The sequence below is a fragment of the Hyperolius riggenbachi genome, chromosome 2, assembly GCF_040937935.1.
Source record: "Hyperolius riggenbachi isolate aHypRig1 chromosome 2, aHypRig1.pri, whole genome shotgun sequence".
Classification (NCBI taxonomy): domain Eukaryota; kingdom Metazoa; phylum Chordata; class Amphibia; order Anura; family Hyperoliidae; genus Hyperolius; species Hyperolius riggenbachi.
Window position 1 is genome coordinate 58,485,687 of NC_090647.1, and position 17,990 is coordinate 58,503,676.

A 17,990-nucleotide genomic window follows, 5' to 3' on the forward strand; every position below is an offset into this window, starting at 1 on the left:
AATCTAGAGGGGAGAGGTAGGGACACGAAAGGTAGGGGCCATAGTTCAGCTGCGGGTTTGGAGCACCAGTGGGGGGGGGGGGGGGGGTAGGCCATAGTGAAAAGGTGAGTTTTGAGGGCCTTCATGGCTTGTCACGATAGATTACTTGCATAAACATTTCTGAATGAAGTGAGATTATCATTTAGAGAATAATCTTGAGAAGTATGCTGGTCTACATTGAGGAATTTGCCTCACAAATGATTTGGGACAAGCAGTCATCACATGGTCAACCTTCCTTCATTCTCTGCTGATAACGACGTTTATGTAACGTGTTACAGGTCAGCTCTGCAGAACCATTGTCACCACAGCACTTCCTGCAGTCCTCACACTTCGACTCCCCAAACTTTTATTAGTGCTCCTGCTTTCGAGTTCACTTCAGTGTTCGGAGAAGATGGTCAATGAGATGTCCATTCTTTTAGCTTGCATGCAATTTTTTTGACTTCCATAAATGGGTTATTCACATACACTTTCAGCTCTGTTCATTTTGCCAATACCAAGCTGTATACAACTGGCATGAATGCTGTTATAATTAGCATCTTATTGACCATCTCTGGTCTTCCTCCTGCCCTCTGCTAGATAAATACAAGTATTTATAAACTCCCACTACTAGCAGAATGATATTCATTCTCTCCCGGTTTCATTAAAAGCGTATTAAGTAACCTTAGTGCACCATATGGATGCCTGAGTAAAGAGGTTGTTCATCAATCTGTGATCGCAGGTTACTGCCTGTTGTCTTTTCTAGTTGTGATACCACATCACTGACTTTGCCTTTGTTCCTGAACACATCTTGTCTTCCTCAAACTGTAATCTCACATCTCTTCACTACCTCTGCCAGCAGCTTTCCCCAACCTCTGGCCTGTTTCCCACTGTGATCCTGTCTCTCAGTTCTCTGCCTTCCCTTGGTTATACCTGCTGTTGACCATCACCAGCCTACAGGTGTCCAAAGGTCTTAGCTTGGGTAACATATTTGTGAAGTTGAGAATTGATTCCCGAAGTGTAATTCCCCATCGATCTGTACAACCAAGCTGCGCACAGCATCTGGGCTATTCAGGTCTGAACGTCCTATCCATTATAAAGCCTGGTTTATTATCTCTTTATGGTCTGTGCTTCAGCCCTTCATGGGGTAACTTCTTTACCAAACCAAGCTAGTGACAGATTTGTGCACTACCTCTGAGGTGCCATGACATGAGTTCACCTGATGGAACTTAGGAATTACACCAAGCTAGTGGCACACTTGTGCTCTACCTCTGAGGTGCCATGACATGAGTTTACCTGATGGTGCACATGGATGGGGTTGAATGACTGGAAAGCTACTGAATGGCAAAGATTTGCTTATTATTTCCAGCCTATTTTTCATAGAGAACAGAATGAACGAACAGAAAAAAAAATCTGACATTGTTTAGTACTACTCTGCATCCTTCCGGAACAACACGCGCATGTGAAGCATTCCTACGCCTAAAAATAACAGAAGTTCTGACCTTGCAGCCATACTATCCCAGGAAAAAAACATATATAAGTAGATACATACTTGTTCTACTTACATAACACATATATTGTACTGCAAACGTTTTGGTTTCAGTGAATTTTACACAGTAAATAAAGAGAAAACAGTTCCTGGCATTTTCCATCTTTAATTCCCTCTTACTGTAGTCAATCATGATGTCTTTTTTCTCCCTTGCCTTTTTTCCTCCTATAAACTGAACTGTCATATCTAGCTTGCTCTGTGAACGCCTGTGAGCACAGCATAGATCATATTTCAGCAGCTCACTGAACTGCTCTGAGCCAATCAGTGAGGAGCAGGCATGTGGGAGGGGCGATGACAAGCTTCCTTCTCATCTGCAATGTACCAAATAGAGCCAGGCTGACTGAGATAAGATTTATTACAGCAGAAACATTTCTGAATAGATTGGAGTGCTTGCAATGTAGGATAAGGTTACAAGCTGCATAATAAACACAGAGCAATGGGTATGAGGAATTCGATCTTGTGGCTGACAATCCCTCTTTAACAGATATCTTTAGCGGTAGGTACCTTAGACACCATGTTAGACAAACACAAAATAGATCAGGAAACGGTGAAATGTTCCAGTCTCTTGTTTATGATGACAGAATGTAACGAGACATATTTTGCAGTACAGGACAGGTTTTCCAAAACGGGTGCTCCTGGCGGAGGGCTAAAAGCCTGAGCCCAGCGCCTGTTAATGAATGAAGTATTGTGCATCACGTAGATGCGGAGATGCTGTTGACACAGTGCGCAGCCAGAAGGCGCGTGTCATTAAATATTTAGCTAACACTCATAAAACAGACAGAGCATACATTAAAGCCAGCAGTGCTGTCAGTCGCCCACTCCACATCTCGACTCATTTGTCAGCCTAATACAAGTAGCTCGTACTTCGGTAATTAACTGATTGCGTGCCAAGCAGTGTCTGACTTGTGGTTCATTTTATTAATAGTTTAGCTTTGGGTGGGAGCCAGCTGGTAAAATCACCAGAAGGCTTCTGAAGGGAAGGTGGACTTTATTTCCTTGTATGCATAGTTTTCAGCTTGTAGCAGTAGAGTTTTAAAGTTTTTATTGAACCACTTCAGCCCGCTGGTTGTTTTTTCACCTTATGGATGAGAACAATTTTCACATTTCAGCTCTCCTCCCTTTCATTCCCCAATAACTTTATCACTACTTATCACAACAAAATGATCTATACCTTGTTTTTTTTCTGCCACCAATTAGCCTTTCTTTGGGTGGTACATTATGCTAAGTATTATTTTATTCTAAATGCATTTTAATGAGAATAAGAAAATAATGGAAACAATTAATTATTTCTCAGTTTTCAGCCATTATAGTTTTAAAATAAAAGGTACAACTGCAGATAAAAGCCACACATTTTATTTGCCCATTTTTCCCCATTATTACAACGTTTAAATTATATCCCTAGTACAATGTATGGTGGCAATATTTTATTTGGAAATAAAGGTGCATTTTTTCAGTTTTACATCCATCACTAATTACAAGCACGTAATGTAATAATAATATACCCTCTTGACATACATATTTAAAAAAAAAATTATTTCTTAATGTCTGTAGGTGTAATTTTACTATTTGGACACAAGATGTCCTCACACATTATATTCTATTAGCGCACTTATAGTACACTAAATAGGAAGCAATGCTTGGCTGTGTTACTTTAGAAGTGATGCAGGCATCTCATTGATGTAAGCGGAGGACATGAGGGGAGATGAATAAATGGGAACAAAGTTCCCATTCATTAATCTAACGATGAGCGAGCGGGAGCGCGGCAGCACCATCTGAGAATGATCACTGTGTTTGAACAAAAGATGGCTGGGACCATCTGCCACCAACCCCCCTGTTGCCGGGACCATTGCGATCACGGGCATTTGCTTGCACAATCATGCGCGCAGCCCCGCGAACTGCACGGATGTGAATCTCACATCCCTGCGGCTGCAGCAGCACCAGCCACGGATGTGAGACTCGCATCCAAACTGCTGGAAAGGTTAAAGGGAACCTGAAGTGAGAGGGATATGGAGGCTGCCATATTTATTTCCTTTTAAACAATACCAGTTGCCTGGCAGTCCTGCTGATCCTCTGCCTGTAACCCTCTTAGCTATAGACCCTGAACAGGCATGCTGATCAAGTAAGTGAATTAGCTGCATGCTTGTTTCAGGTGTTTGATTCAGAAACCGCTGCAGCCAAAGTGATCAGCAGGACAGCCAGGCAATTGGTATTGTTTAAAAGGCCGGTTTTACACCTGAGGTTTGCGCTGCAATGGCCCACCCCCGTCTCATCACACCGCAAAGCACAAAATCACAGACCTACAACCCTGTGGCAGAGTGCGACGATAGTCATATGCATAGCGACGTACGCCCATGCTGCCCCTCGCCCAGTGATGTACTACCTGCTGGACAGGAAGTACGCCACTGGGTTTTCCGGGTATTCCCACCGCTCTGCGCATTTTGCGCTGCAGCGCCGCCGCAAAGTTATGCATTGCCCATTGACTTAGATTACTTCCACCGCCGCGGAAGTCCAGCAGTAAGGCGCTGTTGACTTTGTGATAGCTCAATGCGAGATCGGGCACTTCCAGCGCAACATGACGCGGTAAGTGTGCCCCTTGAAGCACATCTCCAGATTTGTTTCTGTTTTTGTTTCCCCTAGCTAACATAAAAAGCCCTCTCAAACCCACCCATACTCGCCTAAAGGGGTGCCCTGCAGCTCAGTGCTTGACGTCAACCCCTTCCGAGCAGACCATGGTGTTCTTCCTTCAAGCAGTCTAGTTTCTGACTAGAAGCAGACCTCTTCCTCCCTTAGAAGGTTGACAGAAGGTAGCCAAACAGCCACTCTCACAACCATTTCAACCACGATTGTGAAAATGACTGATGGCCCCCTGAAATGTTTGTCCTGCTTACAGCTGTCATTTTACAGTGCTGATTTGTAATTGAAACAAGGAATTTAACTGGTTGTTCTGGGCAACAAGCACAAATACTTCCTACATGAGCCTCTGAGATGCAGTTCTATCTCTCTCACGGGAAAAGCTTTACTGGGTGAGGCCCGGTTCACATCTGCCAAAAGAATCCGGTGAGCGGATCCGGTCTCCGCCTCACCGGATACGGATGGCTCAGTCCGTGGCTCAGTTCACATATGAAAACAGATCTGATCAATGATTGATCAGATCCGTTTTCACTCAGCATATACATACCTAATCTTTTGCAGCAGCCGGCGGTAGAGGGTTCCTCTTTTTCCGCTGTGACTACACAGCGCGTCATGTGACTAGTCACATGACGTGGAAGAAGACGGAAGCCTCTACCGCCGGCTGCTACAGAAGATTAGGTATGTATAAACCCTCCCTAGCCCACCCGCCCGGCTGCTGCACCCTCCCCTCACCCTCCTGTCGCTAGATTCGCGTCGGCCCATCCCCCGTGGAGCGGTCCGTTTCTTTACTAGTGTAAAGAAATGTTCCGTTTCCCATTGCCCCCAATGCTGCTGCATTTTTGTCCGGATCCGTTCCGCTAAGCAGAACGGTCCGGAAAATTAGGGCCTGCAGCAATTTTTAAGTCCGGGGACCAGAACGTATCCGTACCAACGGATGCATGTGAATGGATCCATAGGTTAACATTGGATCTATTCACATCTGTTCCGTTTGTACAGTATACGTTCCGGAAAAAGCCGCTAATGTGAACCGGGCCTTAAAGGAGGATGATTAGCCATACTATGCCGGGGGAAAAAAACACATACCGGTATATAAGTAGATGAATACTTGATCTACTTACATAACACATGTATTGTACTGACCACTTTTTGATTTCAGTGAATTTTATATAGTAAATGAAGAGAATTATGTTCCTGGTGGGGACCATGTCTTTTGCCCACAGTTTGAGGCTAAATCCTGATGTAATTTCTTCCCTTAACTTTTTTTTTTTCTTTTCTCCTCCAATCGCTGAGTTACCTCAGCCTTGCTTGTAAACACAAGTGAGTAGAGGATCATGTTTTAGCTAGGTAGCTAGGCAGGGTAATTAAAGGAAGAGGAGAAATATATTATAGGTAAAAAGAACCCCCTGCATGCAACTGAATGGCAATGGCTATTTAAAGAGAAACTCCGACCAAGAATTGAACTTTATCCTAATCAGTAGCTGATACCCCCGTTTACATGAGAAATCTTTTCCTTTTCACAAACAGACCATCAGGGGGCGCTGTATGACTGATATAGTGGTGAAACCTCTCCCACAAGAAGCGCTGAGTACCGTGGTACTTCTGGCAGTTTCCTGTCTGTGAACCTTGCTGCATTGTGGGAAATAGCTGTTTACAGCTGTTTCCAACTGCCAAAAAAAGCATGCAGCAGCTACATCACCTGCCAACAGTAAAAATGTCACCATGTGATAAATATCAGAATGTGAATCAGGGATTTAAAAGATATATTTACAATGGGCAAATATTGACTAAATCATTTATACATAATTATTGTAAAAATGAAGCACTTTTTTTTATTACATTATTTTCACTGGAGTTCCAGTGCTCCTAAGGTATGTGATAACGCCAAACCATAACAGCAGAAAAAGTTTTGAATGCAGGATTAGCATCTTTATCACTCAATACACTCAGACCAGTTGCTGTTGAAATTTGATTTTTATGGTGACACTCCCGCTTTAAATAAAGACCAATCTCTACTAATTCTGTCACTGATATAACGCGCCCAGAGATGAGGATTTTTGGTGAGTGAGAGCAGCTTAGTGGGGCAGGAAAGGGGGGGGGGGGGGCAGAATTTATGACTCAAGCTGAGTCTTCTTGCATACAAATAAGTTAAAAGGCAAAGCGCTCTTGCCTTGCAGGGCAGGGTCCCCGATTCTAATCCCAGCCAGGTCAACATATGCAGGGATTTTGTATGTTTTCCCTGTGTCTGTCTGGGGTTCCTCCGGACACTCCGTTTTCCTCCAACATCCCAAAAAAACATACAGATAAGTTAATTGGCTTCCCCTTAATTTGGCCCTAGACTACGATACATACACTACACGATACATACCTATACATAAGACTATAGCTGGGATTAGATTGTGAGCCCCTCTGAGGGACAGTTAGTGACAAGACAATATACTTTGTACAGCGCTGCGTAATATGTTGGCGCTATATAAATACTTAAATAAATAAATGAAACCTATGGGATGTTTTCACATCACAGGATTTTGACACAGGTCTACTTTAATGCCAAATTGATCTCAAGTTTCCTGCACTTTTTCTAATCTCTGCCATGTTTTGTATAGGTAAATAACATTTAATTAACTAATGGAAGTTGCTGTGTTACCTGAACTGCACAATGTATTGTTTCTGTGACATTTGGTTGGCTATCTCACTTCCTGCAGATTGCAAAAAAACACTGTGACGGTTTAGTGCCGCCACTCAGCCGTCTGATTATTTGGTGATCTGCAGAATCACCAACAATGCAGACGCTATACCTGATTATGTGTGATCTGAAGAATCCCCAATAATACTAGTATAGCAGACAAAGAGCTGAGTGTGTAGTGATTTGGTGCAACCGTAACTTTATAGTTTTATCAGAACTAAACAGGACAGATTTGACCAGAACCTCCCCAGTAAGGTTGGGAAAGGTACAGACAGAAAATACAGAGGTAATATAGCTGGTCTCTGCCAGGGGTGCTGGCGAGAGTCAAGAACCACTCAAAGGTACTAACAGAGCTTTACCAGATGGCCTGGAATATCTACCAAGGCGTCTGCAGGAATGAACCGACTAGTTCTCCCCAGAGGAGCTGGCAAGGAACTAGTTGACAGGTAGCAAGAAAGCTACGCCAGACCTTTCCAGGGGAGCTGGAAAGGTGATACTAGTGACTCAGACGGTTTTGGCTGAACCTTCCAGAGAAGCTGGGAAGGTCCCCTCAATCACTAGGCAACACCTCACCAGTAAAGCTAGTGAGGATAATAAATAAATAACGAGTGCTCATCAGTGGAACCGATGAGCCTCAGAGCCACATAGGCTAGGCCTCTACAGAGGTGCTGGCTGACAGTAGCTACACGGCAGTACTAAATACGGCCGGACCTCCGGGGCTCTGTGAACACACTAACGGATATAGTGACCACGTAGTTTGGCAAGACCTCGCCAGAGATGCTGGCGAGGTACAAAAGATACACTGACCACCCGTATAATAAAGTACAAACTCCAGCAAGCTGGGGATACCGAAACTTGGGATAGAACCTCCCGAGGAGCGGGGGCACAGGCAAAGCTGTAACTAATAGCCGCCTAAGGAGTTGGCGGCTCAGACCGTACTGCAGCCTAGGAGCAGGAGGCACAGACAATGCTGCAACTACTGGTCGCCTAAGGAGACTGTACTGCAGCCGAGTGATCACCCTAGGAGCGGGTGAGTCAGACTGTACTGCAGCCTAGGAGACACAAGCAGGACTGCGCTAAAGAATAACGTCACCAGAGGCACAGGTGAAGCTAGCACCTCACCAGTGGCCAGGGCCCACTGGTGAGTAGAGTGGTCAGACAGGCAAGTTTCGGCAACAGAGAGGTAAGTATCAGTACAGAATCGTGAGACAGGAGAGTAATCGGTAATCAGGCAAAGGTTCGGCAACTAGGAGGCAGATAAGCAAAAGTACAGGATCAGAAAACAGGATCAGGGTCAGAGTAATAACTAAGAGTCATACACAGGAGATCAATATAATAAGCAATATCTTAGTCTAGGTGTGAAGTCCTTGGCATCAACACCTCGGAACTAGTCTAACAAATAAACAGTAATAAAGTAGCAATATCCTAGACTAAGTGTAAAAATCCTTAGCATCAACACCTGGGATCTTGTCTAAGGTCTGAGCGCTAACTCGCAAGCATTCACGACAACAGACAGCGTGTGAGTGAAACCCGGAGGCTTAAGAGGCAGAGGAGACCCCACTGGCACGCCCCCAACTATCACCCAATCTGGGGCGCCGTGAGTCTCCTCTGATGTCAGCTGACCAGCAGGTCAGCTGACGAGTCTCCTCCTCGGATAAAGGTCCTGTCTATGCCCGCGCGAGACAGCGACCTTACAGGGGAAAGATAGTTCTGTCCCCGGCGTCCTAGACGCCGGAGAGACGGACAGGGGACCAGAAGCAGCCGCGGTGGCGATGCAGTCCGCCGTGGCTGCGCTCATTACAAACACTTTTCCTGCACCAAATACTCCTAGGGCCTGTACACACTGCTAAGCTTTTAAAATCGCATGCCTTTTTTTATCGCAAGGTCTTTTGGAAAATCGTGAAGTCTGTAGGCTTTGCGATTTTAAAAACACAGCACAAGCACAGCAGTTTGTACAGGCCCTAATACAGTCCATTTGAGAGTTAGTTAATGTAGGGAGATGCTACTATTGCCAACCTCTGACAGAATCGACAAAAGAGGAAGTGAGGAAATCTCAAGAATAGGACACTACAGAAACAGACTACAAGATGGGAATAAAATGTTAGTTAATGTAGGGAGAAGCTACTATTGCCAACCTCTGACAGAATCGACAAAAAAAGGAAGTGAGAAAATCTCAAGAATAAGACAACACAGAAAGAGACTTAAAGACTGAGCTAAAATGTTTGTTAGTGTAGGAAGAAATACTATTGCCAACCTCTGACAGAATCGACACAAGAGGAAGTGAGGAAACCTCAAGAATAAGACACCGCAGGAAACCGACTAAAAGACGGAGATAAAATGTTTAGTTAATGTAGGGAGAAGCTAGTATTGCCAGCCTCTGACAGAATTAACAAAAGAGGAAGTGAGGAATTCTCAAGAATAAGACACCACAGAAACAGACTAAAGACAGTAATAAAATGTTAGTTAATGTAGGGAGAAGCTGCTATTGCCAACCTCTGACAGAATCGACAAAAAAGGAAGTGAGGAAATCTCAAGAATAAGAAAACACAGAAAGAGACTAAAAGACAGAGATAAAATGTTTGTTAGTGTAGGAAGAAGCTACTATTGCCAACCTCTGACAGAATCGACACAAGAGGAAGTGAGGAAATCTCAAGAATAAGACACCGCAGGAAATCGACTAAAAGACGGAGATAAAATGTTTAGTTAATGTAGGGAGAAGCTACTATTGCCAGCCTCTGACAGAATTAACAAAAGAGGACGTGAGGAAATCTCAAGAATAAGACACCACAGAAACAGACTAAAAGACGGAGATAAAATGTTTAGTTAATGTAGGGAGAAGCTAGTATTGCCAGCCTCTGACAGAATCGACAAAAGAGGAAGTGAGGAAACCTCAAGAATAAGAAAACACAGAAAGAGACTAAAAGACGGAGATAAAATGTTTGTTAGTGTAGGAAGAAGCTACTATTGCCAACCTCTGACAGAATCGACAAAAGAGGACGTGAGGAAATCTCAAGAATAAGACACTATTATTATTATTATTTACTACTGACCTAAGCCCATTTAAAAAGGGGTCTAGGTCTGTCACCGCCGCACGCACCTGCCTGCTGCTCACACCCTCCCGCCACTGCGTGGCCCGTCCTGTCCCAACGGCTCTCAGTGCAGGACATGCGCAGTAGCGCAAAAGCACTAATGCAGGGACACATGTACATTATTAGGTAGGATTGTATTTATAAAGCGCCAACATATTACACTGCTCAGGACAATAAATAGGGATACATACTATGTAAAGAAGGGGTGACAGACAGAGAGTTACAACACCAGTATACAACATAGCACAAGGTTATACATGCAAACGGTATAAGATGCATGACCATGTGATTTTACAGAAGTCCAGCAATTCAAGTCTGAGTTAGTCCATGGGAAGCATGGCATAGCTGGGGTTGCAAGATCAAGAAGGACACAATAAAGGGGCAGGAGACCCTGCAAAGGCTAACAATCTTAAGGCACCATAGAAGCAGACTAAAAGACGAGTATAAAATCCTGGTTGAAACAACATTTGTAAAGCGCTTTTCTACCATAGGACTCAAAACGCATCAGTATGGCTCAGACCAATAAGTGGTTGATTGGTAAATTGTGGCACAGAGGAAGAAATTGCATGCTAAATAGGTGGCTTTTCAGTCTGGTTTTGAAAAACTCCAGGGATGGGGTTATCTTTACTGGGTGTGGTAAGGAATTCCAAATAGTTAGGGCAGCACGACAGAAAGCTCTGGCTCCAAAGGTTTTGAGGTGCACTCTGGAAGTGACCAAGTTTATGGATCCTGCTGACCAGAGGTTGTGAGAGGTTTGGTGCAGTTTCTGATAATCTTTCGTGTATCCAGGGCCCACATTGTGCAGGGATTTGAATGTCAACAGTCCAATCTTGAAGAGTACTCTCCATTTTACATGTAGCCACTTATCTTCAGTGTACAAGACCTGTTGGATAAAATCCTGCAGGTGTCAGTCACTTGCTCTCCAGTCTGAAGATTCTCTGCTCCATCCTCCCTGTAGACAAGTCATATGTGGGCGCATCACTGATAATTCAGAAATACGGGTCTCAACCTAGTGCAGTGTGCAGGAAGTATTACTGTATATACTGTGACAAAGTGGGTGGTGAGACACCACTTACTTTGTCCTGTGTTAAGATAAGAGGTATGTTGTTTGCAGGTTCCGGTGCTTTCTCTGGTAAGCAGCTCCAGAGGCTGTAGTTGGACTTCGCTGATGCAGGTTAGCATTAGCCAAGTTCTGGTCTGGGTCTGGAGCTGGCCAGGAGTAGTGCTGGGTGGGTGCTCCTGGCCTCCGAATCCTGGGTGGAGTTGTCCACCAGGTCTTCTGATTTGCACCCGCTGGTTAATCAGGTGCTAATGCTTACATAGGCAGCAGACTAGTGTGCAGATGGAGAGAGTGAGGAGACAGACTGACAGAGTGTCAGGAATAGAAGTCTGCTGTTGTAAGTTTCTGGAGCTAGGAACGCTAGCATCATTTTGGAGGACTTTCTGTGCCCTGTGTGTTACACTGTCTGGCTACCACCAGGTAGGGACTGTTTTGTTTTGCTGCACTGGTTTTTTTTGCCACAATAAAGCACCATTTGTTTGTGAGATACTGTGCCTGAGCTTGTCTGTATCGCGAGTCCCACTTAAAGCTAATCCCTCACATTACTTGTTATAAGCCTAATTTTTTTGCTCAAAAAAATGAGCTAAAAGTTACCCCCTCGGCTTATATGCGGGTCAGTGGAGCAGAACGGATGGTGGAGCAGGTTTTGTTACTGGTAGAGGAGTGTAAGGATTGTGCACTAGTGATCCTGCTCTTGCCAGCTGGCTCCCTGCTGTGTCTGTGCCCCCCATCCCCTGCAAAATGGTGTGCAGAGCACGCTGCTCAAGACTACCTGTATCCCCAGGCTTGTGGAGCGGAGCGTGCAAGCAACATGTCAGCGGTGCAATGATCGGGTCTTTTTCCTTTGTGGCAATCACTGTCTCTCATATCTATGACGCCATCTAGTGGCATCATAGGACACAGCTGTATCATTCTTGTGGAACATCTGGCTACGGGGAGAGGGGCTGACTTGCACTGGGGGCACATCAGGCTACTGTGGAGGGGGCTATACTGGGTAGGGGGCTTATACACGAGTCAATCACTTTTTTCCTGGTTTCTTAGGGATTGGAAATCAGATTGGACCCGTCGTAAATAATCAATTTGACCGTCAATCTGCCGGAAAGTTGCATCGTGTGTAACAGGCATTAAGAAGAACTTTAGCGAAAAGTGGAAAGAAATAAATCACCACATTGCAAAGTGAGAAGTTAAAAAAAAAATAAAAAAATTTGTTTGTATTGTTTGATCCACAGTCAACCTGCATGTACTCATCTTTACTACTGGCAGACATGAAAAACACTATATAGCACCAACTACCATTATCTATAACCACACCCCCTAACAATGCGATAGGCTAAAAGTTTGTTTTTTATAGATATACATATACACAGAGGGAGATACTGGTTTCCTGGCAGTTGGAATCCGTTATTTCCCACAATGCAACAAGTTTCACAGACCGGAAATTGTCAGGACCATGGTCATGACATCACACTGTGGGAGGGGTTTCACCGCAATATCAGCCATACAGCCTCCCTGATGATCTATTTGAGAAAAGGGAAAGATTTCACATGGTAAAGGGTGTATCATTTACTGATTAGGATGAAGTTCAATCCTTAGATACAGTTCCTCTTTAGGAATGCTGCTTCCGCACAATCGAGAGTGAAGCTGCAGTCCTTTTCAGCAACCGCATGGAAGGCCTACCTGATCTGCTAATTAGAAAAATGAAATAATTGTAATTGTGGTAAAATTAAAAAAAGTGAACTTTCCAAGTTCAGCAAAGTTTCTTGGACAGCATCAGCCGTTCCCTGTGTGATCTGCTGCCGAGGTTTCTCTTTTTTAGGTTCTTACAATGTGGTGAGTGAGTTATGGAAGTAATTGTGTCCTGCCTCTGTTCATTACTAGGACTGTCAAGCCGCGCCCTCTCCGACTTCCGCCTGATGAAAGACCTGGCCATGGAAACACAAGTCACCCCAGAACGCCGGCAGCAGAGGCTGCAGAAGCTGGTGGAAAGCATTGAAGGGTAATCCATTCCACATACTGCTGTCCTGATGCCCGTGCTGGAGCCACATAACAAATCACCACTCACATCAATTACTGCAGGCACCATTGTCTCCCTGGGCTGCGCTAATAACACCTTACACCACAGCAGGGAGTTGTAGTGTTTTGTTTTTTTTTGGGGGGGGGGGGGGGGTGATATGAGATTTATTTTTAAAATTAGATCTGCAGTAAATGATCAGGTTGGGGAGTATTATTAAACGTTATCTGTAAAGTGTATTATTATTCCAAAGCACTGTATGTTAGAACGAGGAGACATTACAACATTAAATAATGTTACACAGGGGCATTACGGCATTCAACAATGGTACACAAAATATTGTTGTAATAATGTAGGGATAAATATAGAAGACAAGTCCATATGGTGGCAAAGAAGAGGTGTGGGGGAGAGAGAAACATAAAGGGAGGTGTGTGTTTTGGGGGGTGTAACTCCAAGGGAGGGGGTTGGAGCTATGAGGATAGCGGGTAAGCTGTGACGAACAGATGGGTCTTTAAAGTGTAACTGTCGGGCATAAAATAAAAAATAAAAAATCTTTATTTTAGACTGGTGAACAAGTAATAAGGATGTTAACCAGACAATCCAAAAGTTAAAATCTCTATTACTTTTCTTGTTGATAAATGATCATTCCCCAGTTTACCTGACTCTTATTTGGTACACGCAATATTTGATACACAAAGAGGAAGTTGCAGGGCCTGCTGGGTTGTCCTTTTTTGCTTCTCTATTTCCCCTCAGACTTAACTAATGCAGCCCGATTAGCGGAAGCCTCTTTCCCTCCTGTTTTACCCTCCCACACCTATGTTCCTCTCTGATTGGCCAATATTTCTCATGCTGAGACAATGCATTTTCTACAGTGAAGGGTGGGCAAATCAGGCAGAGGAGAGTAGGGCAGGGAATGACATCAGGATTGGGTTCAAAATAGCCACACTTAAAATGGGTTTACTGTAAAAATGTAGGGTATGGCTGACAGCTCCTCTTTAAAGCGGAATATAACCCTGCATTTCAACTTTGCTCTAAAACATTATTTACAGCATATTATATGCAAAAAGCATTTTTTTACTAGACCAGCATTGGAAGGGTTAAACACAGAAGTGGAGCGATATGCAGAAGTTCAGATTGTTACATTCTATTTAGTTATATGTATCTATTGAGAAATGTTACACACTCTTTGGCTGTCCTCCAACTCCTTCTCAGTCAGAGAGATGAGTCACATTCAACACTTAGATACATTTATGTAAACAAAATGTATCTATGTCAGCTTCGGATGCGTCTGCAGAAATCTCCAGGAACTTTAAAGCACTGTGTAACCCTTCAAATGCTGGTCTACTAAAAAAAAAATGCTGGTTGCATATAATATACTGTAAATAATGTTTTAGAGCAAAGTTGAAATGCAGGGTTATATTCCGCTTTAAGGCTTGCTCAAATAAGTTGAAGGTGGGGGGTGAGCCTAATGAGGAGGGGGCGTTCTATAGAGTAGGGACTGCACTAGAGAAGTCCTGAAGCCTCATGAGTGAGAAAACGATGCGAGGAGTGGAAATCTGTAGAGTGTTGGAGGAGTGGAGAGAGCAGGTTGGGAAAAATACTCAGGATAAGATCCGAGATGTACGAATGGAAGGTATGGTAGATGGATTTGTATGCCATGCAGAACAGTTTACATTTCATTCTGAGGGGGGCAGGGAGTCAGTGAAGGGACTTGTCCACCCTACAGCTTTTGGTAACAGGGATAGTGCATAGCGGCCCCATCAGTCACAGCCATCCCCTTCACCTTACTGTAATGGGCCATACTCACGGGCTACAAATGTCGCCGCAACACGCGGCGCGCGCGTGTTGCGGCCACAGGTCGCCCGTGAGTATGAGCCGTTGCACGGGCGCGCACCCCGAACCGTCGCTCGTCACTGCTGTCGCCAGGTGATTGGCGCGGTCAATCGCCCGGCGACAGTTGCCGCTGCATCTCCGCCGCAACTGTCGCTAGTCCGCATGAGTATGCGGACTAGCGACAGCAACACCCAGGGAATACCATCAACTTCCGGCGGGGGAGGAACAACAGCGACAGCTTCCGCCGTATTAGTTGCCAGGTCCCTCCGCCGTGTGTATGCGGAGGGACCTGGCGACAAGCTGTCGCCGGCCTGTCACGCACACGCTCACGTGTGCTGGCGACAGGCCACTTTTGCAGCGCGTGAGTATGGGCCATAATACCAAGTATCAAAAAGGGCAGGAATGTCAGCCACCTTGGAAAACGTGGCCAGATAATGTTTCTTTACCACAGCACTCAAGGGGCCTAAATTATGCAATATGATTCAGTCTCCACATGAAGGGCAGCTAACTGAATTGTGTTGCATGCAGTGAAGTATACAGTCCAGTATACAGTCAAGTATGCTTCACTGTAATGGTTAACATGTCTGTTTCATGGTAACACACTGCATGTACTGTGAGGGTCACATAGCGGTTACATTGCAGAGTGACGTTCTGTGTTACACAGGGTTGCCAACCGTCCGTAAAAATACGGACAGTCCGTTTTTATTACCCCCAAAAGCCGCTGTCCGTACCTGTCCGTATCTGGGAACAGGTGTCCGTCTGATTAGTGTGGATTTGACAGCGCTGGGTACTGCGCATGCGTGCCTTTCTGTACAGGCATATCGCTCGCTGGCTGGGGCAGCTGAGGTCCTCCTTTCTGTCCCCGACTCCCTCCCTTCCTTCCTCACTGGCTCCTGGCTGAGGCTCCCTCCAATAAGAACGGCCAGCGCCTCTCTCCTGCCAATTGAAAGAGAGAGAGAGAGGCAGATGGGCCCGCCCACACATCCCCGTCCAGTGGCAGCACCCTGCAGGAAAGTGAGCAGTGAAGCTGCACCACGTGGGTCTAGACTAGAGTCAGTCCAGGAGTCACAGGCAGCGGCTGATTCACCCTCGTACCTCCTCATAGCTCTCCCACACAGGTAACTAGTGGCACCACATCAATGCACTGCATTGAAAAGAGCTGAACTAGCTCCTGCCACATCCAGCTGGGTGAAGGTGAAACGGACAGACAGCAGGAGAGGTGACTGGAGAACTATGCAGTTGTTTACATTCAGATCGGGAGAAGATGAGACACAAGCAGTGCAGGCTCAGTGACAGGCTGTCTGAAGCAGCATGCTGTGTCCCCTCTGCTCGAAGTGAACGTAAACAGACTGCGTGTAGTCACATCATCTCTCCTGCTGTGTCTGTCTCCCCCCAGCTAGATGTGGCAAGCAGCTAGTTTTACCCTCAGTGCATTGAGCTATAAAGGCTGGGAATTGTCTGCCTGTATCTGATCTGGTCACAGTTTAGTGCTCCCCCTCCCCCCTTTTACAATCACAACCACACTGTTGAAAATAAGGGGACATGAATTGATCCCTCTTTTCTGCAAAGATAGATTTGTCTGCCTCATTCCAATGTACAATCCTCCTTCCTACACAATGTACTATTACTGTATGCCCTTCACCTATCGCTATCTCTACCATGATGTTACCATGTCTCTCTCACTTTTCCTCCAGTTGTGGCCTCCCATCTCTGTCCCATGTGCTGTTATCCACCCCTCCTCTCTCCCTCTCCCCTCCATATATTTTATCACGGTCTTTTTATACTGATATTATGGTGTGTGTGTGTGTGCGTGCGTGTAAGACAGCATTGTGTGTGGCGGACCTCTGCAGGGCAGCACCTTGTGTGGCGGACCTCTGCAGGACAGCATCTTGTGTGGCGGACCTTTGCAGGACAGCACGGTGTGTGGCGGACCTCTGCAGGACAGCACGGTGTGTGGCGGACCTCTGCAGGACAGCACAGTGTGTGGCGGACCTCTGCAGGACAGCACCTTGTGTGGCGGACCTCTGCAGGGCAGCACGGTGTGTGTGGCGGACCTCTGCAGGGCAGCACGGTGTGTGTGGCGGACCTCTGCAGGGCAGCACGGTGTGTGTGGCGGACCTCTGCAGGGCAGCATTGTGTGTGGCGGACCTCTGCAGGGCAGCACGGTGTGTGGCGGACCTCTGCAGGGCAGCACGGTGTGTGGCGGACCTCTGCAGGGCAGCACGGTGTGTGGCGGACCTCTGCAGGACAGCACGGTGTGTGGCACTGGCAGGCTTCTGCAGGACAGCAATGTGTGTGGCACTGGCAGGCTTCTGCAGGACAGTATTGTGTGTGGCACTGGCAGGCTTCTGCAGGACAGCAGTGTGTGTCAGCTCAGTAGGACTGTTTCACATGAGCCTTATGCAGTAATCACCTGCTTCAGCTAGGTTGCTCTCCTCCTGTAATCCACAAGAAGTTTCAAAAAAAGCCCGCTACTGACTCCGCCCCCTGACTCCACCCCCTGTCCGTCCAAACCTTGGGGTGTCCAGATTTTTTGACCATTTTGTCCAGGAAAATTAAGAAATTGGGTTGGCAACCCTGGTGTTACAATGCACCCGGAACAATTCTCCTCTGCAAACATACCCTAAAAGTAGCCACATACCATATAATTAAAAGATCCAGTTTTACACCAATTCGATAATTACGATTGGTTGTCCCAAAAAAATCGAAAGCTTTTTTTTTTCATAGAAATATGATTGAATTTCCCATTTTTATTTGATAAAAGATAGGGAATGTTGGATTTTGCTGATCAATTTTGATCAAAATTGAATGGTGTGTGTGGTCAAGTCAATGACTTGATGTACAGACCCAAGCAATTTTTTCTGAGTTTTCAATCATTTTTTTTCATAATTGGGGAATAATTGAACATACAAGTGTGCTACATTGGTCAGGTCAGATTTTTGAAATTTTACAATCATTTAGAAAAATTGACGGCATTTCTTGAATTGAAAAGACATTTAAAAAATTGTATGGAGTGGGGCCACCTTAAAGTGGTATGAAACCCAGCATTTCTCCTTTGCTCTAAAAGATTTTTTACAGCATACTATATACGATCACTATATTTTTTTTATTTTTTTTAC

At 45.3% G+C, this 17,990-nt stretch overlaps 1 protein-coding gene across 1 annotated transcript in view; it reads left to right on the top strand.

Moving 5' to 3' along the window:
* Nucleotides 1-17,990, top strand: part of PIWIL4 (piwi like RNA-mediated gene silencing 4) — a 313,719-nt gene that overhangs the window by 189,916 nt on the left and 105,813 nt on the right. The window contains exon 11 of the mRNA XM_068266824.1: nt 12,906-13,023. Coding sequence (XP_068122925.1) covers nt 12,906-13,023 — 118 coding nt within the window. The remainder of the gene's footprint in view (nt 1-12,905; nt 13,024-17,990) is intronic.